This window comes from Xiphophorus maculatus, chromosome 8 (assembly GCF_002775205.1).
Source record: "Xiphophorus maculatus strain JP 163 A chromosome 8, X_maculatus-5.0-male, whole genome shotgun sequence".
NCBI lineage: Eukaryota > Metazoa > Chordata > Actinopteri > Cyprinodontiformes > Poeciliidae > Xiphophorus > Xiphophorus maculatus.
In genome coordinates this window covers 19,496,048-19,520,319 of record NC_036450.1, presented here as the reverse complement: position 1 = coordinate 19,520,319, position 24,272 = coordinate 19,496,048, and the positions used below count along the sequence as shown (strand labels likewise).

The window sequence follows — 24,272 nt, the reverse complement described above, 5'->3', positions numbered from 1 at the left end:
GCCTCCTTGCGGATTTTTTCTGGCTTTGCTTTCTGGTTACTGGGGGGGGGGGAAATGTTTTAGGTTGTCTAACAAGTTACGGAAAAATAAGGTTTCAAACAATGATTGCATTTATTAATTGAGAACCATATAAAACATGACTACGACGGCCAGTTGTTGAGGAAAACTTTAATTAACCGTGACTAAGCAAACCAAAAGCCACAGGAAGGCTTGTTAAAGAACATGTGGAGTAAAAACACTCAAACTGATCCTGTCTGACCGCACGAAGTAGGCTAAAAGACCTAAAGAGAGAGAGAGAGAGAAAGAGACAGAGAAGATGATTTTGAAAGTGTACAAATTATTCTCCTTTATGAATCATCCAGCATATCCCCCATTACTGACATCACCTGCTGTTAAGGTCGTTCTCCACAAACTGGCCAAACCAGATCTACTAAAATACCTATAAGCATCTGAGCGCATCCAAGTAACAGTACAAGACAAGTTGATTTACGTACTGCTTTAGGAGAAACAATTACAGGAAGAGAAAAATAAATGCGACCCAAATTATTTTCTTTTAGATGAGATCTGGGCATCCCCATGTTGGCCACACCAACATGTTGATCAAAAGGTCAAAGAAATGCCAATCATCAATCCAAAACAACCAAGTTTCTGCAAAATTGTCAAAAATAGCCACAAAGTGATTTTTTGATATCATATCAAAAACACAGTTGAATTTGGGAGAGACAAAAAAAAAACTTCATAAATAACTTAGGAATTTGTTGCTTTTGCTCATTTTCAAAGGTTTCCCTGAAATCAGTATGTTGAGAATGTGTCTGCCTTAACAGCTAGCCAAAACACAAGAGACTTTATCCATTTAATCATTTTAAAATTACACACAGTGAATAATATGTGTGGGAGAATGTGCTCCTTACAAATTCTGACACTCGGTCCAAGATCAAGAGTCAACACGTCTTTATTTCTGCACACGGTGAAGATCATATTCCGAACATGATTTCACGCGCAAGACTGCTGGCAAAATATGGGCTACAAGGTTGGTTGCAAAAAGACAGAGAGAAATTTTTCCACTGAAGTCATGATTCAAGCGCAGAGGGCTTCCGGTGGCCAAACCTGCTGCTTTCTGCATTCTGACATCATCTGTGTGGAGTTCACTGTGTTATGCAAACAGTCTTGCATGTACATGACAGTTATATTTATGCATACTGAAGTTTTATTTCTGATAGTTCAGCTTCACTCTTTTAATAAAGCAACACCTGCTCTAGCAACCCCAACACTGAAAGCTACACTCTGTCTTCAACACTTGTCAACCAAAATAGTTGAAACATGGAAACAATCAATAGATAAATGACTTAGAATACCAAACCTTTAGAAGATATACGGGTCTTGAGAATTTCAGACTTTATTATTTTACTTTTCTAACTTTCAGCAAACAACAGCTGTGCTACAGTGGTACACTAAGGCTAGTACAGAAACACAAACAATAACTGGGGGTTCAGTTTCACTTAGATTTTTGTTTTTCTTCCTTGCATGTAACATTTTCCTGACAACTTTGCTCTTCTGAGTTTAAATACTTCTTTGAGAGCAAAAGATGTGGGACAACCAATAAGTACAAACAAGTAAAAACAAAGTAGTCCACAAATGAAATGGGTAAAATGCAATGGGACAGGGAATTAGCAATGAACATACCAGAAGAAGTTTATTGCAGAGTTTGTGAAAAAGCTTCTTTTTTTTTTGTTGGTCATGACGTCAGCATGTCTCCTGTATGGAAAAACTATTCACACACAAGGTGTGCTCATGACCTTCCCTCAGTCAATATGGTGCCTGGCAGCTGTAAGAAAGCCCACATCACCACGTTTCCACCAGTGTTGGCATGGTGGTGGAGCGCTGTTCTTCCTCCAAACACGATTTGTGCAACGTCATCACAGCGTGTTCAGGTTTGGCCTCATTTGACCAGAAAACAGGATGTTCTCCCAGTATTTTCCCATCACTTTCAAATATTCTTCTTCAGCACAATTAAAACAATCTTCAGCTTTTTCTTTTGTTTCCTGCTCCTCCCCAGTGGCGTGTTCTGCAGTGAGTGTGAATGGGATCTTATATAAATATATATGAAAAAAAAGGTTTTGCTGCAGCAAAAATATAACTGTAGCTCTATATCTTCCAGTGAATTAAGTCCTAATCCAGAGATGGACAGCACATTTTTTTCACCAATCACCAGCAATAAAATCCTCATAAGATTCCTGACAGTCAATAGGATAATTCAAGAAGCTTTCCAAGAGCCAAGGAAAACTCAGATCTGGAAACAGAAAGTATTGGGGGGTTTTCCCATGAAAGTAGCAAATGCACTCAATACTAAAGCAAATCTGACAAGAGCAAGCATATTGATGCACATGTACTACGTGCATACCACTATCAGCTGGTGTAACATTAACTGATGGCTGATAAAATGCTTTCTCACGCACCAAGCATTGCACAGAGTTATACTTTTAAGAACCAAAGATGTCTTTTTTTCTTTTAAGAAGGACATGAGACAGTCAATGAAAAAATAGATACAAAGGGGTAGATACAAAATGTTTTTATTCATGTTTTAATAAAAGATGGCAAGTAGAAAATTATGGATTCTCTTCTCAATGTCCATTTTTTTGCTGCTCGGCCCTCCTGATAGTTGCTGACCATCAATTTGCATCTTTCTCCTAGCATTTTAATGCTTCATCATTCATGATGAGCTCCGGTTCGTCAAGGTTGGAAAGGCTACTTGCTCCCTTAACAGATTACATTTGACTCCAAACCGTTAATGTTAATTCATTTGACGTAAGTTAAAGTAAAATATTTGAATATCATTAATAAAGATGTTGCAAATTAAGAAAAAATAAACAAATAAAAACATCTTCCTTCGTTTTCACTATAAATACACCACATTTCAGATCATGACATTAAACTCCTGGAGGAACCTCAACCATCAGCTCCCTGAAGCTGCCAGTCCAGCGTGAGCGAGCTTGCCGAGCTGCTGTCATCGCCGCAGTCCTCGGCGTCCGAGAAGGACGACATGTAGTGGAGGCCGGTCACTTGGTGGTAGCCTCCGTTGAGCATCCGCGGGCAGGAGGTGAGGTCCACGGCCCTGCGGCCCGTCCCCCAGGCCCTCACGGTCCACATATCGACCAACTGGGAACACACGACGCAGCCCATGGTGTGTGTAAACAGACGATGCAGGTGTACAACTAACACAGGTCACATTACAGACTCAGCCAGGGTCAGGAAGTGACATGAATGGCAGGAAGGAATATTACAGAGTTGATGGTACTTTTGACTCACTCATCAGATACATGTACATGAACTATTTAGCTTATTTTTATTTTAAGACAATGTCATCTTAAGTCCTAAAATGTTAAAAAAAGATTATTTTGACACACATTTATTACATAATATTACAAAATACCCAATTGGTATATATATAAAAAAGGTTTTGACTATAAATATCTTAAGTCTTCACGTTCATGCTTTAGAGTTAAAACATACTTTTAAGATACGTATGTGCAAGCGAAGCTAACTCAGTTCACTTGCAATGCCTGCAAGTGTTTGTCTCTCACTTTCTCTCTTTTATAGGCAGGAAATAACCTTCTGAGGAGGAAAATGAAGTTCCATCACAACGTTTCAGGTAGTGAGCACAGCAGCGTCAACTTGACTTATCTGCTGACAGAAATCAAAAAGCTGGCCCTTCACCATCAAACCGAAAGGTCACAGCTTAAACTTGGCTGGTGTCCTCTGTCTCTCACAGCTTCCAAACATGGCCTGCAAATATTTACACAGAACACTTTTGCAAAAAAAAAAAAAGAGAGAGAGGGAGAGAAATACCCTTCTGAGCAAGCTTAGGGAGGTAAAGAGGAACCAAGCGCCAGCTGTCCAAGAAAATCGCTTTTCGCTTTAAAAGAAATGTAGCGCTGCTGTTGTGTCGCTCCTTTTCTCTGTTCTCAAAACCACCAGACTTTCAGGGCATAATGGAGGCTTCATGTATGAATTGTTTCCTGTCTGGTGTTCGTCAGTCTCCTCTGCTTGATGGAAGAAGCCTGTCAGCAAAGTTAAAACAGACGCCTGAGGAAAAGGAAACAGAAGTGAGGTCAGTAAGCAGCAGCTCTGGACACAGTAGACGGCAAAGTAAGCACAAACGACATAAGACATTTGTTTCACTGTTCTTTTTTTCAGGTTGGAATGATTATGCATTACATTAACTTGCAACATGTGGATTTGTTAGAAAAGGTAAGTGGGTTTTTTTTACAGCCTATTTGATATGTAGTTTGAATGACTGTCAATAGTTCTAAATGTCTATCTCATGTTTGAAGTTTAATTGAAGATTTAAGAAGTAGTCCTCCATTTCTGCTTTTTTTTTCACTTTCTGCAATACACAAACACTACTGGCAGTGAAAAACAATAAAGAGCATGATGCTACCAACCCCATGCTCACCAGTTTGTCTCACATTGACGGGAATTGACTCATGTCAATGTGAGCAACAAGCTCAATCTTGTCCTGTCTAAAAATGAAACATTTCTGCTGGAGGCTTCTACATGTGGACAGCTGCAATTTTCAGGCTTGAAGGTGTTCCTATTAGAGCAGAGTTTTACTTTTAAATCTGCACCTCTTCAGTTCATGTCAATACTGTAGCATGCTGCAGTATACTGTAATACTTAGGCGATGAGAATGATGTTCAAACATCTGCCAGCTAATGGCAGACTTGAGGCTTGGTGGTTCTTTGGTTTTGAATATCTAAACAAATCTCCTTTTTTGTTTTAGAATAACAGTTTGTGAGACTTGGAGACATTTGGCTTTTCAACAGAACAATAATCCTAGTCACACATCATGAAAACAAGTTTTGGAGATGAGAAGCTAAAATAAAGCTCCTGAAATGGCATTTTGTACTAGTTCAGACTTACTCTTAGCTAATTGTGAAACTTGGTAGTTAAAATTTTTTTTGACTTGATCAATTTCCTAAAATAAATGCAGCATTGCAGTGGTTAGGGGTGCACCTAAGAAAGGTAAAAACACTGAAGAAAGATGGCATAATAACTCTTGTGCTCATAATCAGAAATATTAAAAATGTGTGCGTGAACAAAGCTAAAATCCTGCTTTTTTTCTAACATCCAAAACAAAATGATCCCCAAATGAGTCTTATTGTAAAAGTAGCTTAATGATAACATTCATTTTCAAAACAAATAAAATGCTGTGACTGTGAATTTGTTGTACTTTTCTTCTTGTGGAGCAAATCTTCCTACAGAGAGACCTCAGTTAATGTCCGACTCTGAGAAAAGCAAAAATTCTGTCCCAGGTAGGACCTAAAATCCCCCTGAGGACAAAGAGGACAAAGGTGGGCTGCATCATGCCACACCTATCCTGTCTCGGTGAACGGACGGAGGGAGGTGCCTCCTCTGCTGTCCTGAACTGGCACTGTTTACAATGCTGGACGTTGAATTATTCATGAATATGTCTGCTGAGTCATACATGGAATCCCTGCATTATTGGGATCCATGTCAGTCACTCATTTTTAGATGCTGACAAAGCTATGACTGCATTCTTGGTCAGACACATTAAGACACCTGCAAGAGATGTGGAAACATGAAGCTGCAGTGGTGTGCGTGTATGAACACAGCACCTAAAAATCAGTTTTCAAAAACTGGATCTTACCTGAAGATGTGCCGATTGTGTCATCAGTGCACAGTATCCGCTCAGCAGCCCGGCGTGTTTGCTCTTCAGTCTGTCTCTGTCTGAGCTCGATGCAGCTCGGCATACGCATGGGGCTCGAGATGACATCACAGCCCCTCACTTAACGGCTGCTGTATTTCTAAAATTAACCTGGGCATATTCTGTGCCAGTCAGAATTTTGCAGCAGAGAAGTTACTGTAAAGATTTTTTCTTTTTCATAGGCTAAATTTATAGAGAACCTTTGTTCCAACACAGATTCCTTAAATCTCAAATTCTTCAAAGACACTGCATCAATGTGAGGAGTTAAAAACAGAGAGATTGAAAAACATGACACAGTATGGGATAGTAGAGCTCTCTATTGTTTGAAAAAGAAAACAGATCATGAAAGGTTTGAAATCTTGGTTTCAACAGGTATGAACAGGACAAGGCATTTCATCTCATTTGTTTGATTTCCTTTCCATTCACCACATGGACATTCGCTTTAGCTTCAAGTAATAATTTAAAACCAAACATGATGTTGTGAGGAAACAAAATTGGAGAGAAACTCCTGAAGTTCAAGCATTGTGACTGATGGTGTTAGCATAACATAAGATGCGGCAGTCCTTCAAATATCAAGCATTCTGTGACTAACAATGGTAGTCAGAAATGAAGCAGAATTTTACATTTTTGAATTACAATTTTTTTTACAAGTGTTCATTAGACACTGACCACAAAGTGCTTTTAAACCATGGGTAGTGTGCTAGCCTCTAAGCTACTGCTTTCAGAAAACATTTCTCCAGTTTTCTTCCTTCTGACTGGAGAAATTGCTAAATAAATACATGCCTTATGAACTCACACTGGAGTTTTTGAAGTTGCAACCTCTGATTTTGTCTTGGGTGGCCAGTGCGCTGTGACGCCCGGGTTTGGTGAACCAAGCATAACTCTCCCCTTCGGTTTTGACTACGGGGTAAAAAGTAGTCATGTCACCACTCAGCCACCATCTCACACTAAATGACACATTGGTCTTTAAAACATTTATCCAACAGCAACTTGACAGCACATGTTTTACATTTAACCCCGCCTGCCTCAGTACAAAAAAGGAAGAAAAAAAAAATCAGATCCAAAAGCAGGGAATTTTAATCATTAAACCAGTCATAATAATTACATCAGTTATACAGACATTTAAACATCCCTTTTGACTGTGGTAGGATCGCCATAGCCATTACCACAAGAGCCACGACTGGGAAACACGACCCCATGAAATCCCGCTGTGTGCCGTGACACCTATGAATACTTTCCAACCACAGCAATGCTTGTTTTTTCCAGTAGATTGAAGTCTTACACGCATATACGTGCCGTAACAGGAGCGGATGCACTTACAGGGTGGGGTTATTGTAATAATTACCACAAGACATTCCCTAACACATTATAACAAGTTACATCGGCTGGCTGTTTGAACTCTCAGCTGTTCAAGCTACTGGTGTCATTTATTCGTCCTAGCATCTCTACGATTGCACTGTAGTTGTTTTTTGTTTGTTTGATTGCACATTCTTCCCCACATCTATAGAAAACATATTGCCACAGTATTAACATCTCCTGTACATAAAATCTGGAACTGTATGAAAAGAGAAACTAGTTCAATAAACAAAATAGACAACATTAGAGACATTTTTTTCTTTGAAAACTGATTCATAATTTAACAACAAAACAGAGACATGGCTCTCTGTGAGCTAAAATGTTAAATAGACATAGTAAAGTTCTCTGTTTTATAAGCCACCGGTGAAATGAAATGAAGTGAAATGATTTCTATAAAAACTTATTTACTTTTTTGTCATGGACCCAAGCTCTTTTTTTTTCTCTGAAGACATTTTTGGGCTGCTATCCATGGAAAACATCCATGAACAAAGAGTCAGAAAACAGGAGGGGAAATACTTTTTGTTGTGGGAAAGCATTATACAAATCACATTTTTGTAGAAAATGAAACTTGCCAATTCAAATAGAACCCATCTTCAAAAAAAAAAAAAAAAAAGACCTGGTGGGAATAATAAAAAGCATATTTAAAAACATTAAACTAAAAGTGAATAAATCCAATTTTCCTTATTTATTCTAAGTGATCTTTTAGCCTTAATCATTAGGAGTTACATCTACGCTGCTCACATACAAATACATCTACAAGCTGTATATGGAAAACATTGTATGTACAATAAATAGATTTTATGACAGTAAGTTATGCTTGTATTTTAATGCCTTGTCTGAAGAGTTAGCTAGGTGAACTCTCGTGTTTTAACACGTCTAAATGCCAGCAGAGTATTTATCAGATTGTATCCAAGAAGTCAACCCTGCTACAGAAGTCTGGCGGTTTTTTTTTTATTTTGAAGACTGTAACCAAAAAGCAACTCCATTTTGAAACTGCTGCCAAAAGTCTGGAATGTTAGTATGCCTAGCAAAGCAAAGCATGTACCCTTTTTTTATTTATTGAGTTTGCATACAACTTGTTTTGTAAAAAAAAAAAAAATAAATAAGCAAAAGGTTTAAAATTTTATTTTGTGAGCTTTAGAACTACTACAGGTCTGTTACAGGGTGCTAGCTAACTAAAAAACTGCTAAGCCAGCTGTAACAACAGCTTAAAGTAACTAGCATTACTTAGTCACACCAGCTGTTGTCTCTGGAAAAAAGTCTTTTCTGTTTTACAATATAACCAAATTTTCTTCAGACTTAGGGAATTAACAAGAGGCGGCAATTTATCAGCTGGTGGGTGATTGCTGAGAATTCACACATCACACACCAAACAAAGCTGTACTCTTAAAAATAAAAAAATGGAAGAATAAATATGAGATACAAGATGTTTCATAGTTGCAATAAAAATGTAAAAATCGAGTATACTGTAGATGACTGTGTCACAAAATGCTTTGTGAAATCAACACACTAAGTGGAGAGAAATTTACATTTGACCCCAAAATTTTCCCCCGTTTGTTCAAACCACAATAATGTTTTCTGTAGTGAATGTGACTCGACTCATTGCACTCTCATGGTTTTGGATTGGCCAAAATGAATCACTGACGCAAAATGTTTTACCTAGCAGAATATGACTATGTATGGAGTATGATGAATAAACACTAACAATGACTCCAGTTGTGTGTGTTTAGCAAGAAATACATATTCTTATGAAAATGAAAGGTGGGAGAGACAGAAAGGTATGCAACAGTTAGTTGTGCTGGAAAAGCTTTGATAAGATTCAGCACTTCTGGCTTCATGCTCCCGTCCCCTAAATTTTGGGGAACTTTTATAAATGTGTGTTCCCTAACATGTGAACAGCTTAAATTTGTATTTTAAGTTTTGTGGCTAAATTTGTAATACAATTTGTATTATATTCTAAACATGTATGACTTCATATTTCAAATCTCAAACGTGATGAGACACAAATTCTTCCTGGGAGAAAACATCAACATAGCGTGATAGATATGGAATCTTCAAACTCCTGCCAAGCAAGGATAAGAAGTTACAGATTAAAAAAAAAAAAGTTCATCAAAGGTTTGACAGCAGCAACCCCTTTTATCTAAATGGCATTTATCTCTATATTCTGTTTTGCTTAATATATATGATTATTTTTAACTAAATGCATCTCAAGTAGCACTTGATAAAGTCTGAAGACGTTTAGACTGATCTTGTAAAATCACAAATCTATTGCACAAGATTCTCTTTATCACTTCAGATACGTATGCATCCCTCCTGCTTATCTACTTTGACTAGTGAAATGTTAACATTCACATCTATACATGCCTATGGCTGTTTGCTGACAGAGCTTACACTGACTATACAAAAGCAAGGTCTTCTTGCGAGTATTTCTGAGCATGTAAACGGATCGTTTAAGCAAAACAACTGAGCTTCTCAGTCAGCAAAAACTTACAGCTGCATGCAGTTTGAGCCCAGAAGTGATTGTGCACAACCCACACCACATGCATGTTTTGCAGTTATAAACAAACCTGCTCCGGCCATTCCCATGGCCCAAAAAACAACAACAACAACAACAAAACAAACAGAAAGGAAAAGGTTTCCATTCCTGAGGGCTTGGCGCACGCTGACGTTGGAGGTGCAGACGTTTCATTCACTTGAGACCTGTCGCTTCTGTCTGCTTGTTGCTATGTAACTAGTAAACAGCTAAACAACGGAAAGCTTGGTAATGCATCTTAATTGCTTCTAGTGTGAAAGAGGAGCCCTCCTCTCACGTATCGACAACGTTCACTGCACCGTTCTGGCTTGTGACGCCAGGTGCCGTTCGCCTGCCACGGCCGGTTTGGAAGCAGCACATGACGTCTAGACACTACAGCGGCCACAGAGACGCCTACGGCTACCGAAAACAGCTGCAGAGGTGTGACACAAACACAGAGCTTCAGAGCTGTCCGATGAATAAAATCGGTGATGTTTAGGTCTCGTTTTGACCCCTTGCAGCTTCAAAATAAGACGTCGCTACATTTACAAAGAGCTCGTAATGCTTCTTCGCCAACGTGCAAATTCCTCAACTTCATATGAGGGCAGAAGTGGAAAGTGGAAATCAGACCTGTAAGGAAAAAAAATTGAGAAAAACAAGTATGAAAAAGCAAAAACAAAGGGAGTCCAAGCTTAATTTACATCCCTTGAATTTATTTAATATGTTTTTCAAGCAACAAACACAAATATCTGTGTATTTTTGGAATGGCGTTAGCCCACCAAAAAGGAATGCATAAGAGTGAAGTCAAAGCAATGTGATGAATGGTCTACAATTTTTTTCTTCAATTAAAAAAAAAATTATTGTTTCTATATCCACATTCGGCTTATTTACAGCCTCTCGCAGTCTGTATCTAGTTTCAGCTCTGCACATCTACTGTTCATTTTCTAGTGTTACATACTGAGGATAACGTTCAACCGAAGTTAAACTAGTGCGGCAAGTAGAAATATTTAGAAAATATAGTAGAATTTATAAAGCCGGATTCTCACCTGCGTGACTCTCAAAGTGCTCTCGTCTCTGCTTCGATCTTCCTCTCTCCATGAAGGCTGTCGGGGTCAGCTGGGACCACCGTTTGTCTCACCGCGATCTCAGGACCCCCACCGTATATCCCCAACAAATACTGCCATGTCTCCTCGGAGATCTGTCCATAATCTGCACCTGAGATGAAAAAAAATAATCATCTCTGTGTCCTGTTGCAGGCTTCACATCTTAGTTAGCGAAGAAAAGTTTACCTTGCTTCAGCTGTATGTGTCCTCCTTTCATAACACCAATTTTACTGTTGTCAATGGGACCAGGTGGCTCTGGCAAAACAAGCAATATGCGTTTTTTTTTGTTTTTTTAAGTAAGCAGCATCCATGGGTGTACATGTGTATGTGAGTGGTTTGTACCGTTGTCTTTGCCCTTCACAAAGCTCTCCCACTCTCTGAACCACTGCATGCTGATACACAGGATCACTGACGGAGCCTCCTCAGCCTGGAACTCCTTGTTCAGCTACAGGCAAAACATAAATTACGGAAAAGTCCCAAATGTAGCAAGTAGGATTAATAATAATTAGGCCTGAAATTAACGATTACTTTAGCTATAGCTATTATTCTGACAACTAGAAAATAATAGCCACATTTTGCTAGTTTTTCATTTAAGCTTTTTTAATAAAATATTAGAAATAAATCTATTGAATTAAGCAGTTTGGACAGCACAGTTTTGGCTTAATTCCGACAGAGTACGCTGTTCTCCAGTTAGCGATTAATTGATTACTAAATTAGTTGATGATTATGTCAATAATCCTTCCATCACGATTAATCGTTCAGCCCTAACAATAACATAAAAAAAAAAGAAAAAAGGATGAAGCCTTTCAGGAAAGCAGAGTTAACCTTAATGAAGGTGTCTATTTCGGTTTTCCTGCGCCTGGCCAGAGCTTCGATCTCCACCTGGCAGATGGCGCACATGTACAGGTGGTTGACTGCGGGGCCGCCTCCGAAACTGAACACAGTGACGCAAATACGCAGTGAAAGGTTAGTGGAGAGATAAGGATGATCACTGATCTCTATCAAAAAAATTTAATTAATCTAATGTAAAAAATAAAAATAAAAAAAATACAATCAGCAAAATCACACACTAAAAAAATAGGTCAAGGTGGATTTAATTTACACTCTGCTTTAAGGAACTTTTAATTACTAATCCTGCCTGTTTCTCTATACTACTTCAGAAGGCAGTAAAGGGGCTCCATCTGGATTAGAATTCACTTTAGTCTGAGTCCTTGAGTGAAATTTATTAACAATAATTATTGTTTACCTGTTGTAAAGATATTCCCACACATTCTGAGGAACTATCACTACCAGATCATCAATGTACTGGTACTTATTAGGCGGGATCCCTGTGAAGAGAGGAAACTGTTCAAAAAGGCTGCAGAAAAGAGAAAAAGTAAATCAGAAATAAAAAAAAAAAGGAAGTAATTTCCATACAGTTGTAGAAGAGTCCCATGGCTTCTTTTTGTAATGTAATGCATGTAGTACTAATTGGGACTTGTTGGATTTCTCAGCTCTTCAATGATGTTTAAAGTGCATGTTGTAAATAATTAGTGAGTTCCCTGGAACACTGCGTGCTGTCAGTCCCCAAGCTGAAAGTATGGTTATCTGTTAATGGCTAGAAAATATTTATTTTACTGTGGACCAGAATTGTTATTTTTGATTTTAATTTTTACATTACACAAAAAAGTTGAGCGTTTGAGTTGCGCAAGTCCTACATTTTCTTACATTTCCTTCATTAAATTGACAAATGTTTTATCAAAGGTTACAAGCTGGCTCTGCTTATGTTTACTTGTTAACTTGGTCAACTGTATCATTTTGGTTTAAAATAATACCATAATATAGGCGGGGGTCTTTATCTCTATTGTTAAAAATGTTGATATTATTGCTGGCTAATTTGGGTACATTTAGATTTAAGTGGCTTGCCATCCCACTTGCTGATAATTTTTTAGTCAAGACAGTAAAGCTCTATGATCAATAGTGCATAAAATCATTTTTTATAGTAGTAAAATGGTGCCTCATTATGTGATAAACCTGTAAAGAATGAACCTTTCAGTGTGTGCATAAGCAAGTTGAAGAACCTAAGTATTAAAAGTTAACATAGTGATTTTCTTTTAATAGCAGCACCAAAATAATATGAAAACTGTTGCTTTGTTCATGTTTTTGGGTAACAGCGCTTGAAAATATTTCATCCATCCATCCATCCATTTTCTTCCGCTTATCCAGGGTCAGGTCGAGAGGGTAGCAGTTTAAGAAGGGAGGCCCAGACTTCCCTCTCCCCAGCCACGTGTTCCAGTTCTTGGAACGCCTTCCCAGGCCAGCCGGGGAAACAGTCTCTCCAGTGTCCTGGACCTTCATAATTTTTGTTGAATTAGCCAAATGAGAGTTGTTGTTTTTTGTTTTTTTTTTTCACTTCCCTAAAAGTTCTCATCTGAAACGTCTAAGTCATCCTCTACAATCTCGCTTCATGCAATCGTTTCCGCAAGCAGTGCGCCAAAACTGTGGAAATCTCTGACCTCCACATGAAAGAAAACTTTGAGTATGCTCTCTTTGCTATAGGCTACGCCATTCTGACCTCAGAAAGGAGAAAACACAATGGTCACACACCTCCGTGCTGACAAAGAAAGGTGTGATTGCTGATGGGGCCGGGCTCTGCGAAAGTGTTGAACTTGTTCAGCCATTCTCTGGAGATGTAAAACTGCAGCAAGCTGGGCTCCTTCATGTTGGCCAGAGCCACCACCTTCTGCCTCTCTCGCACCGACTCCTCGCTGCTTTTCCTGTGTTAAGCCATGAAAAACCCAGACAGTCATTAAAAATGTTTAAATTTTTCTTTAAAAAGACAGTCGGTGTAAACTCAGCCTTGAACCCACCGATAAAACAGCACATAGGCTTCGGCGTTCTGCACCACCGTCTCATGGACCTCTGTCACATACTGATCATCAAACTCGTACCACTGGCCGTTGATCACATTCTGACAGTAAGCTATATAATGCCCACCTGGGTCAAAAAAAAAAAAAGTGTATGAAAGGACGTAGGAACACTTTTCAAATCAAAGCAAACATGGATTTCTCTTAGCTACGGGAAACAAAGCTCTGTCATACTTCCTGCGGTGCCATGGTGGCAAATGACTGACAGCAGATCGTAAGTGGTGACTTGAGATGGGCTCTCTTTGGCCAGGAAGGGTTGCATGTCGAGGCCCTCCAGGGGGAAGGACACATGGCTGCTGATCTTGAACGAATACATGACTTCGTGACGAAAACGTTTCAGGTGAATGCAAAGGATCTGCAAGATAAACACAAAACTTGCAGGTGAACTTTATGCAACTCAAGACCAAACCTCTTATCAAAAGCAAAAAAAAACAAACAAAAAACCTATCACCTCTGGAAGTTTCAGCACTTTGCAGTATTTGACACCGTTTCGCAATCTGCAGCAAAAAAAATATTAAAAAAACCAAACAAAGGTAAATGCATTTGAAAGTCTAATGAGGAAGATTCAACTTGAAGTATATACTTACTTTTTACATCTCTCACAGCTGTACATGTTATCTCCTGTAAAAAAAAAACCAAAACAAAACACAGACTAAAACGTATAACTAACATTTAAAAACTATAACACATCAGTGCAGGAAATTTCACTACCTTTGAGCTCATCAGCAGCAAAGAAGGCAGCGAGGCAGTCCTCGAGTGTTACCATGGGACCCCAAAACCAGGTGGGGATGCAGGACACCACAAATCTATTCAAAAGAGCAACACCAAAAGATGATGTATCATCTGAAGCATAAAGGGCCTTGGAAAAGTATTCAAACCACAGGACTTTTTATGTTTTCTCATGCTAAAAACACAAATTTCTGATAAGTTTTATCATAGGTTTTATAGTATCAGATGATAGACCAACGTGAAGCAGAAGGAACAAGACACGTGGTTGTGAAATGTTTTTACAAAGAAAAATCTGAAAAGGGTACCACTGTCCATTTGCACTCAACCCTTCCAGCTTACTAAGCCTCTGTATAGTTTGTGGAATCACTATTTAATGCAATTACAGCTCCTAGCCTTTGGAGCCATTTGTAAAAGCTTCGCACATTTTAGGACTGACATTTTTGCCCGTTTGTCCAGTAAGCTACGACAAACTGCATGGAGAGCAACCGGGAACTGCAATTTTCAAGTCTTGTCACAGATTCTCAATTGGATTTAGGTCAGAACATTTAACTTCTAAATCTAAATTTACTCGATGCTCATCGAGATTCGTCTTTCTGCCTCATATAAAAGATGATGGAAATGTCTTCCTGCTAGCTTTAACTCCATAATAATTCAACTTTCCTTCCGCTGGATTTCTCCCCACAACTTTGAATTTTAGTACTCTTATGTCAAACTTTGTTTCATTTCAATCAATCGATCGAGCAATCGATTAAAGCTATAAAGCACCCTTCATGTTTTAGGCAGCTAGCTGAAAACACATAATAAAGGGTATTTCTGAACTGGGTTTGAACCATCCAGGGTCACAGTCTGCAGGTGCAAATACAGGTTGTGAAGTAAACTGAAACTGGGGGGGATAGTCCCTTTTGCTCCAATCTTTGTGAGAGGGTTGGTGGATATTAAAAGCGATGTACATTCATCTTTTCTTCACTTCCCTGGACTAGCCAGGGGAGTCAATGCTATATTCTCTGCTTAATTTCTTAATAAAATAATAATAAAAATTAATTTTGATTCATTCTCGATTGACTTAGTGTTTCACCTTAGGTAAGACTTATGTAGCAATAGCAATACACAGTCACATACAGAGGAAATACACCATCCCTTTAACTTTTCAATAAAATATCATTGTGATATCTCAATATTCATATAAGCACAAGCTGAATATCACAACTTCACACAGTGCATCTTCTAGCTGTGCTGAAATCCAGTCTACTTCTACCTAAACACCAAAGCTCACAAATACACTTTAATAATTCTGTCACTTTGCTGTAGATCCACCTGAATTTCCCCAGTGAGGCTCCAGCAAGGCGATTTCCAGAAGCTTCTATTTCTCAATTGCACGTTTACAACAGTGACGTAATTACATGGCTTTGCAAAGACAGGTTCCCTCTGATGCTACGCCGCCTACTCCTCCCTCTGCTAATCCAACATGTTTCCCTTCATTTAGTAAGAAAAATGCCTCCTCTGCCTCAGGTCACATATCGCTTCAGGATAAAAGGAAGCGCCTTATCGTTTTTATAAATAAAATGCTGTGCGACACTCACTTCTAATTTTACGTCATGTTGCCAGAGCAAAGTGACAAACAAGCTAGTAAGTGTTTATCACGCTCAAAAGCAACTTTCAGGCCTTCTGAATGTCTCTCCCGCTGTCAGCGCCCACAGTGGGTTGTCGAATCTCGGAAGCTTTTTCCATTTTCACTCCACATCTTCTCTCAAAGTGTAAAACAATTACGGCTAATTGCAGGATCTTGCTATGATGGAACCTGACAGACAGAGGCAGCATAAAGGCACCGTGGGTCGATCTCATTGTACAAATTCCAAAGAAGCTAACTAAGCATCTTTTGGGTTTTGTTTCCTGTGCCGCTGCTTCGGCCTACTACCAGCTGCGTGCTCTCACATGCATTTTGCTTACAAAAACCCCGTTATTGCATCTTCCTTTGACGCAGCAGCCAGAGTTCATTTCCCTGGAATCTGCAACGGCTGATTTTTGGCAACCTATTTTCATAGCGAAGTATGAAAATGAGCATGACGAGTCAAGACGCGGCTTGCCTGCAGTCTGCAGAAAATATCACCCGCAGGTAAATTTCTCCAATCTTCACCCAGATAAAGAATCTGAACTAGTCAAAATAAAATCCTGTGCCTTCACCGCCCAAAGCATTTCCATTCCCCCCCTCTCCACCCACCCTACTTAAATAATGACTCGGTGTGATTTGCTGACCGGCGTATGGAGTCCATGATGTAGGAGATCCAGCCCTGCGAGCCGTAGGTGTCGGGACACACGCCAGTCTTTACCGGCAGGTTCTGGTGGATGGACGAGTGGAGCTTGGCCAGGTCCTCCTTCCCAGGGATGGGGAGCGAGAGGTCCTGGAAGGTCTCTACTGTGGTGGACACCTGGAAGCATTCAGACACTGACACATTACACTACACTCTGAAATAAAAGTGATTTGGCATGTAAATAATCATTCAAATTCCCACACTTACAAGTAACAGCATTAAATTGTAAAGAATCACTTATTCTCAATCCATGAACTTCTTCTGATTTATAAATGTAACAACCAGTCTTCTATGCATCTACCTGGGATTGTATGTGACCTACTAGTACAGTTACTGCCTTGTTGTAAAATAGAAGAAAAAGTGTGTATTGTGTTCATCCCTTCTTTAACCAAACACTCCTAAATAAAATCCAATGCAACCCAGGTCTTCTGTGAAGGCCTTGGATTTTTGCTAGAGAACAGTAGTGAATGAACAGGATTAGATGATCAATCAACACACCAACAGCAAACATCAGGAGTATTTTAAAAAGTCAGAAACCCAGGATAACAATCCAAAAGGAAAACAACTCTAAACATACAGCCAGAGCTACAGTGTATGTACTTAGATCAAAGCATATTCACATGTAGAATTAAATTTCATCCAGTCTGTCTGAGATCAAACCATTTTGCAAGAAGAGGCAAAAAAATGTAACTCCAGATTTGCAAAGCTGCTGGAAACGTAGCACAAAGGAACCGTGGCTGCAACAAACGGTGGTTCTACATAGGACTTAGACTGGGGCCTGCACAAAAACCCACCTTTACCTTTTTAGACTTTAGTTGTAAAACCCCCAAAAAAAATTTTTAATGTGTATTATTTTCCTTCCACTTCAGAATTATGAACCACTTTGTGTTAGTCTGTCACATAAAATCCCAATAAAATGCATCAAAGCTTCTGCTTGTAATCTGAAAAAAATAAAAAAACAGGACAAGTTCTAGGAGCATGAATCATCCTGCAAGGCACTGAATGTGACTAACCATTAAACACGGGCCTTATTTGAACCATTTTAACTTTTGAACACATTTGGAACATGTGCGATTAGCCCCCCCTAGTGTTGAAATGCTGCACTTCTCACCCTGTCACAGGTCAGACACTGCACCAGGGAGAGGATGGAGCCGTCGAAGATGTCTGAGATGACGCTGCGATAGTGAGACTGCTTCTTCTTCCTGGAGGTGAGCAGCAGCTGAGCTGCGTAAAGAACCATAGCAGCAACTAATTTAAAGGACAGGCTTCACTGCGAAAGCAACCTGAAACACAGCAGTCCTCAGTACTTTGTGCCAATCAAAAATAAAGACCTAGAAGTAAAAAAAAAAAACATCTAAACTATTTATGTATTTAGCTGACTAAATGGGCACAAAACTGTCTGTAGATGCTCAGACATGATTAAATCACAAACTTTCACCAGTTTAAACTCATGTTATTTTAATACATGCTGTTGGTTAACAGAAAATGGTCCCCAGTTTTCATGTGCTTAATGAATGTAGGATTTCAGGGGTGTTCAAAGTGTGGCCCGGGGACCATTTGTAGCCCCTGAAATGATTCTGTTCTGCCCCTAACTGATATCAAGAATGGTATAAAAAATGTGGCTGCAGACCAAAGCTCTTTTTATGTTTTAGATCTTTAATGATACAAAGATTTTAGAAAAAAAATTGCTTATTCTTGAGCAGTTAAAACAAAACAAAAAAATCAAAATATTTGTGTATTTTTCATTTCATGAATTTTGTGGCCGAACAGTAGTTTAAATTTTCCAGTTATGGCCCGCAGCTCAAAAAGTTTGGACACCATTACTGTGAAATATCCCCCCAAATCAAACCCATTAAATGTCGCAACAAAAGCCCTCAGTTCTAAAATCTCTGAGTTGTTTTCACCTTTCTTGAAGGAGTAGGCCGGTCCTGCGGAGCGGAGTGGGCTGGAGCGTGGCGGACTGGACGACAGCTTGGGATGAAGCTCCTGCAGGGTTCGGACAGGACTGCAGGGGGTGGACTGCGGCTGGGTCATTGATGCTTCGTTGTCTGGCTCTTAAACAGCAACACGGAGGCCAAAAATAACTATTTTTGGACATGACTCAACGTGAATAATAAAAAATTAAAATCCTGGCTGCTACCTGAGGTGTTGTTGCTCTGGACTTGCACCTGCCCTGCAGTAGTTCTCTGGTTGTCCTCTTGGACGTCAGGGTTTGCGGTCGGCGCAGGCGGCTCTTCCTCCCCCCTCTCGGGAGCCCCGTCCTCCGCCGCCGTGTCAACGTCTGCGTCCTCGTCCATCTCCTGTGAGCCGCCCCGCAGGGGGGAGCCGGACACCCTCCTCTCCTTCAACCTCTCCTTCTCCGAGATCACCATCCCCGAACCCACTCCCGCAGACGGGGACCTAAACCCATCGCACTCGTCCTGCAGGAGGAGCTCGCCCTCCCCGAGGCCCCCGCCCTCTCCCCGGTCACTGCTGGAGCCGGAGTCGCAGGACAGGAACTCGTCTTCGGAAGGGGAGCGGTCTCCGTCCCGCCTCTCGTCCCCGTCGCTCCCCTCGCCGCTCATGCTGCACTCTGTCAGCGGCTCCTTCAGCTCCTCATGCAACTGGTCCATCAGACAGCGCAGGAACTCCTGGGTGTCCTGTAGAGACAGGGGAATATTAGAACGATGACTGCGGCTTCCTCAGCAGAAGCTGGGTTTCTGCAGAGAAGAAATGTAAACTATGAAAATGGCTCTTTGGCAAGACATTAGAAAAAAACACATGGACATCCTTTCTGCAGCAAGAAATTGTTTCCTTCTGAAAACTATTAAGGACTAAAAACTGACACAAATAAAACAAATAATAAAACAAATATTGATGAAACACAATTGGAAATAAATGCACTAAGTTAAAAATTATTAATAATAATGACTTTTTGGTCAAATATAAGTAAGATTTCTTGTCTTAGTAAGGTAAGTGCAGGCTGAACTCTGGGATTTCAGTGTAAAAAAGCTGGTTCCATTCACTATGGTTATTTGCTCTGAAACATTTTATGCATAAACTCCTGTAATACAACAATAACAGTCTTTTCTCTGTTCCTTCTAGTTTCAGCTGAAAAGCATCTTTGTTTGACATGCATCAAAAGAACAAAAATGCTTTTGTAGCCTAATAGAGCTCATAAGGCTTTATCTGTCCTAGAAATTCAAATAAACTCACACGGATTGTTTTCTACTGTTTATTCTGAATGAGATAATATCAGTACATCATACTCTCGACATTGTATTTAATTGTGTCTGTAAGTCCCTAGCTACTGGAGATGTTTCAAGAAACGTTTTAAATCCCTGAAAATTAAAAATTTTATTTAGGACTCTTAGGACAGAAACTGTAAGTATCTGTAATTTTCATACTCAGTAGTCTGATTTGCTTTACTCTTTTCTCTATTTTGCGCAAGAAAGCATTTAAAGCTGCAGGAAATACATCTGAAAGAAGAAGGTAGAAATGACTTCCTTAAAAAGACAGATTATTAAAAACGGTTCTTTTGAAAGCCCAAAATTGTTAAATTGCTAACCGAAACTAGAAGATACAACACATTTTTTAAACTCAATCGTCCTTCTTGGGATCGTTCATCGTAGGTGAACTAGGATAGTTTTAGATAAAAACACGTAAATCCAGAGTTTGAGAATCATTTGACTTAACAAAAACCAGAGTTTGCAGTATTGCATTGGAATAGAAATCAAAGTTCAATTACTTGCTGCGTGCTCACCTGCTGAGCATAACCTCGAAACATGGGGTTTACCAGTTTGATGCCGTGGGACAAGCTGGTCGGAACAACGTAACTGGGCCTAACAGTGCAGAAGGCATGTGAGAAATATTTAAATAAACAAAAACAAAGAAGTTTAGAAAGTTGGACGTGGCTTTGTACCGTTTCTTGTGCCAGAGCTCTGAGATGAGTTTCTGGTAGCTCTTACACAGAGCCGGTTTCTTGTCGGTCCGGACCAAGCCGCTGCAGTCCAGGAAAAACTGGGTGAGCGGAGGGCTGGAGAACAAAAGGTATGCAACGTTAAATTCTGGAGGACCGCTTTAACTCAAGAAATACAAAACAAGATTCTAAAGCAATCAGGGCTCATCCCTGATGATTGGGCAAGTGGAGGTGAACCCACCAGTTGGACAGGGCCTGCAGGGCAGCATTCATGTAGCAGGAGTTTCCAATATTCTTCATTCCTGTCAAGCCTAAAGCCAACAAGGGCAAGACCCATGAACTTATTTAACTTAGCTATGAACACACGTGTACACACACATGTTTGTTTGTTTTTTTCCTTCAATATTTACTTTAGCAAGTTTAGTTGAAAATTAGTAAGATATGAATGAATTGTTGATGCCAAGACAATTTTTGCACCTCTCGGCTTAAGCTCGTCCTCCTCTGATTCTGAGCCATCTTCTTCCGCAACAGCAATCGGTACTGCTTTCAGAGGGTGGCCTGCTGACTGGGCAGCTGCTTCCTGTGGAAAAAATGAATGCGCGAGTTTCTTTTTGCATCGAGCAGTAACAAAGTAATTCCGTATTTTATCCACAATTTGCACCTGCTCTGCAGCTTTGCAGTGGCGGGACGCAGCCGGAACGGGGACCAGCGCCGGCCTCTGATCCAAAAACACCTCCCGCTCACACACATAACACCAGATCCTGAAGGTTGTTAGGTTCACTGTCAGGTTGTGCTTTTTAGCCTAAAGAAAAACACCAGAAACAAAACGCTTCAGTGGTTTGTGAAACAATTTAACATTTCACATTTGTGCACCATAGAAATTTCGATGAATCCTGTTCAATGACAATAAATGCTATCTAATCTAATCTAATCTAATCTAATCTAACCATACATAATTTTATTCTGTATATTTTTTTTCTGGATTATATGGATTAGACCAGTCCTAAAGTAGTGCATATTTGGGGTTTGGAAGAAAAAATATTGCATGCATGTGTGCTACAGACATAAAAACCCCTTTCAGAAATATATTTTCCATCAGGTGTTCTTACCTGTGCATGCAGAGTGCTGTGATCGGCGTAGGACTCGCCACAACCAACGTACGAACAGTCACTCTAAAAAACAAAAAACAAATTCTGATTTTATTTTTGTTTTGTCCCACTGCTACACAAAGTACAAAATTACTTATACCTTTCAGCTTCTATGCCAGAAAACAGCAGCACTTTTCAATTACATTAATGCATCACACCATCATTATTTATTGAGCAAACACCTGCCTTTCCAATACAAGATAATGTACAGTAAGTGCAACGTTACGCAAGGCTCACAGACACAATTTCATAAAATTACCTGTAGACAGGCCCATAAGTTGGGACCTCCTGCTCCACATGACTGGCAAGTTCCCTGCAAAAAACAGCAACAGAGTGGGTTCCAATCAACAAAGTGCAACAACAAAATACTGCAGATCTTATTGTACAAGAGCGTTAAAGGGTGTGTGTTAGTTATGACACAATGATACACACACAGCCAATGACTTGCACCAATAAATTAATTTACACCCACCTTGGATTTCTGGAGTAGGTCCTCTTTGGTGACCTCTCCTATTGAGTCCAGGTGAGGACAAACGTCTGGCTCTGCCATTGTACTCATTGTCCCAACTAGGACGTAACCTAACAGATATGGCAGTATAAGAGAAAAAAACCCAAACATATTTACTAGGAGGTTGTTGCAACTCAGCTAACTGGGAGCACAGACATCACACAAACCCTGCCTCTGACAGCACAAACATATGTGATGTAAAGACATTAAGAAATACATTCTAAGTTGAAACCTAAACGTATGTGCAGGGGCTGACAGCTCAGCAAAGTGACAGGCCCCGGTGTTTACTCACGAAAGAAGAGAAAGATCTCCTTTCTCCAGCGATGACAGCCGTTATTAACGCCTCATAATAACAGAAAAGAAGCAGCTGCCGCTGTCAAGATGGTTATATCTCATCTCCGCACACAAAAAAACCAAAAAAATAAAAAATACCTCGCTTTGAGTGTAGGCAGCTGACGGTGTGCTAGCTAGAAGAGGAGCCGATCGAGCGACGCTGTACCCTGGCCCACCATCCTCCAACTGCCCCCCCTCCGTCACCATCCGCAGAGCCGAGGCACCGCACGCATCGCACGGCATGACGCAGGCTGCAGGAGCAGGAGTAGACCGGGTAACACTCTCAACTCCAAAAAATTAATTATTAAAATTATTATTATTTACGAGACAAAAGGAAGGAAAAGAAAAGAAAACGACACATAAAAAGATGCATAAAATGTACGTTGTTATAGTTCTTAGTAATATATTTACGGAAGTGAGGTGATTTTGTACGTCGCTTAAATGGGTCCTGCTTGTGCATTGACCGACATACATTAAGGTCCTCCTGACCTGAATAATGATAAAAAAAAATGTTTAAAAAAATCTTTCTGATAAGTAAAAGTTAAGTCAAATTTAAACTTAACTATTAAAGGAGGTTATTATATTAAATTGACGTTTTTGAGCTTTAATGATGTCAAAATATTATTTTAATTGAACAAAAAACAAACATACCTGGAGAGTTGCTTTGATTCTTTCATGCATGTTTGAAGAATCCTTGAAACTCCCATGGCAGCTGCTGAACTCATCATATATGCTACTTCTCCGTCCAATGAACGATTGTAAACTGTATAATGAGAAGCATTGTGATGACGTTAAAGCAGGGTGTCTGAAAGAGTAGTAGGAGTTTCTTAAAGAAACACAAGCCAGTTACAAGGCCTTAATTGCAAAATCTAAGATTTTTAAGTCAACATTTAGGACAACACTTTTCCTTTCAGCCTTTAACAACATTTGTAGGAACTTTGCACTAAGAAGTAGCTATGATTAGCTCAGTACTTGGAGGACACTGCAGCTCTGAGAAGGAGCTGCTTGCTCACCAAGCAAGCATAAACACTTGCTTGATGAGAGCAAGTGTTTATGCATCCTAAATGGCTGCCACAGAGGACTAAATGATTTCTCAGACATGCATGACAGAATCATAGCAACATTCCATGTTTTTGATGAGGAAACAAAATTATGATATGATGTAAAGCTCAGAGGTCGATTTTACATAATGACCCCCTGCCCTCCTTAAAGCTGCAGTGTGTTTATTTTACATATTTGTTAAAAATTATGATCATGTCATGACAGTAAGACAGATAATCTGTGAAAAAAAACTGACCTTCTCTGCCTTATCCTATTGCTCAGAGAACCAACTGCAGAAACCACTCAGTCAGAATCAACCAATCAGAAGCAGAATGAGGGTTTTAGCGCTGTCAATCAGTCTTGTGCACATCCCCTCACTCCACAGCTGGTTCACCGCAACACAGTCTGCCAAAACACTATGGTTAGTTAGTATGGCCAATCAATGAAGGTGGATAAATGTAATAGTAAATTTGTGACAGCTTTAAGAAATATAGAAAAAACATATTTTTGTAAAGGTTACATACTATAGATGTTTTACATATTGTTATCAGGGTTGCCAGTAATTATGAAGGATGCTTTGTTATTAAGACTTGTTACAATAAAGAAATTAGTATAATATTACACACATCAAATACAAATGCTTCTAAGACTAATATTTTGAAAGGAACTATATGCTTAGATTATGCATTTTGTGGGATGTTCGA

The 24,272-nt window shown here is 39.6% G+C and overlaps 1 protein-coding gene across 2 annotated transcripts; it reads right to left on the bottom strand.

The window, feature by feature from the left end:
• Positions 1–6,781: 6,781 nt before the first annotated feature.
• On the bottom strand, positions 6,782–22,810 carry usp20 (ubiquitin specific peptidase 20). 2 transcript variants are annotated; one of them, XM_023338533.1, is made up of 26 exons: positions 22,627–22,810; positions 22,487–22,537; positions 22,159–22,265; positions 21,946–21,999; positions 21,648–21,710; positions 21,200–21,340; positions 21,016–21,118; positions 20,780–20,849; positions 20,542–20,655; positions 20,368–20,461; positions 18,781–19,279; positions 18,545–18,694; positions 17,752–17,864; positions 16,585–16,757; positions 14,314–14,408; positions 14,190–14,223; positions 14,054–14,099; positions 13,777–13,957; positions 13,546–13,672; positions 13,283–13,452; positions 11,943–12,024; positions 11,522–11,630; positions 11,039–11,141; positions 10,883–10,951; positions 10,640–10,808; positions 6,782–10,223 (listed from the first exon to the last, which is right to left on the bottom strand). In XM_023338533.1, exons 3-25 carry the CDS (start codon positions 22,243–22,245, stop codon positions 10,651–10,653), a joined length of 2,835 nt encoding a protein of 944 aa, XP_023194301.1. In that variant the 5' UTR covers positions 22,246–22,265; positions 22,487–22,537; positions 22,627–22,810; the 3' UTR covers positions 6,782–10,223; positions 10,640–10,650. The 2 variants fall into 2 exon arrangements, with proteins under 2 accessions (XP_023194301.1, XP_023194302.1); XM_023338534.1 differs by having other exon boundaries at positions 20,383–20,461; positions 22,487–22,810.
• Positions 22,811–24,272: the final 1,462 nt, after the last annotated feature.

Bases quoted from the DNA above. Each gene is read 5' to 3' on its own strand.
- usp20 (XM_023338533.1), bottom strand. From the start codon at position 22,245: ATGAGTACAATGGCAGAGCCAGACGTTTGTCCTCACCTGGACTCAATA. The intron at 14,224-14,313 runs GTAGTGAAATTT...TTTTTTTTACAG, and splicing joins TGCTGCTGATGAGCTCAAAG to GAGATAACATGTACAGCTGT. The intron at 13,453-13,545 runs GTGGGTTCAAGG...GGCTTAACACAG, and splicing joins GCCTATGTGCTGTTTTATCG to GAAAAGCAGCGAGGAGTCGG.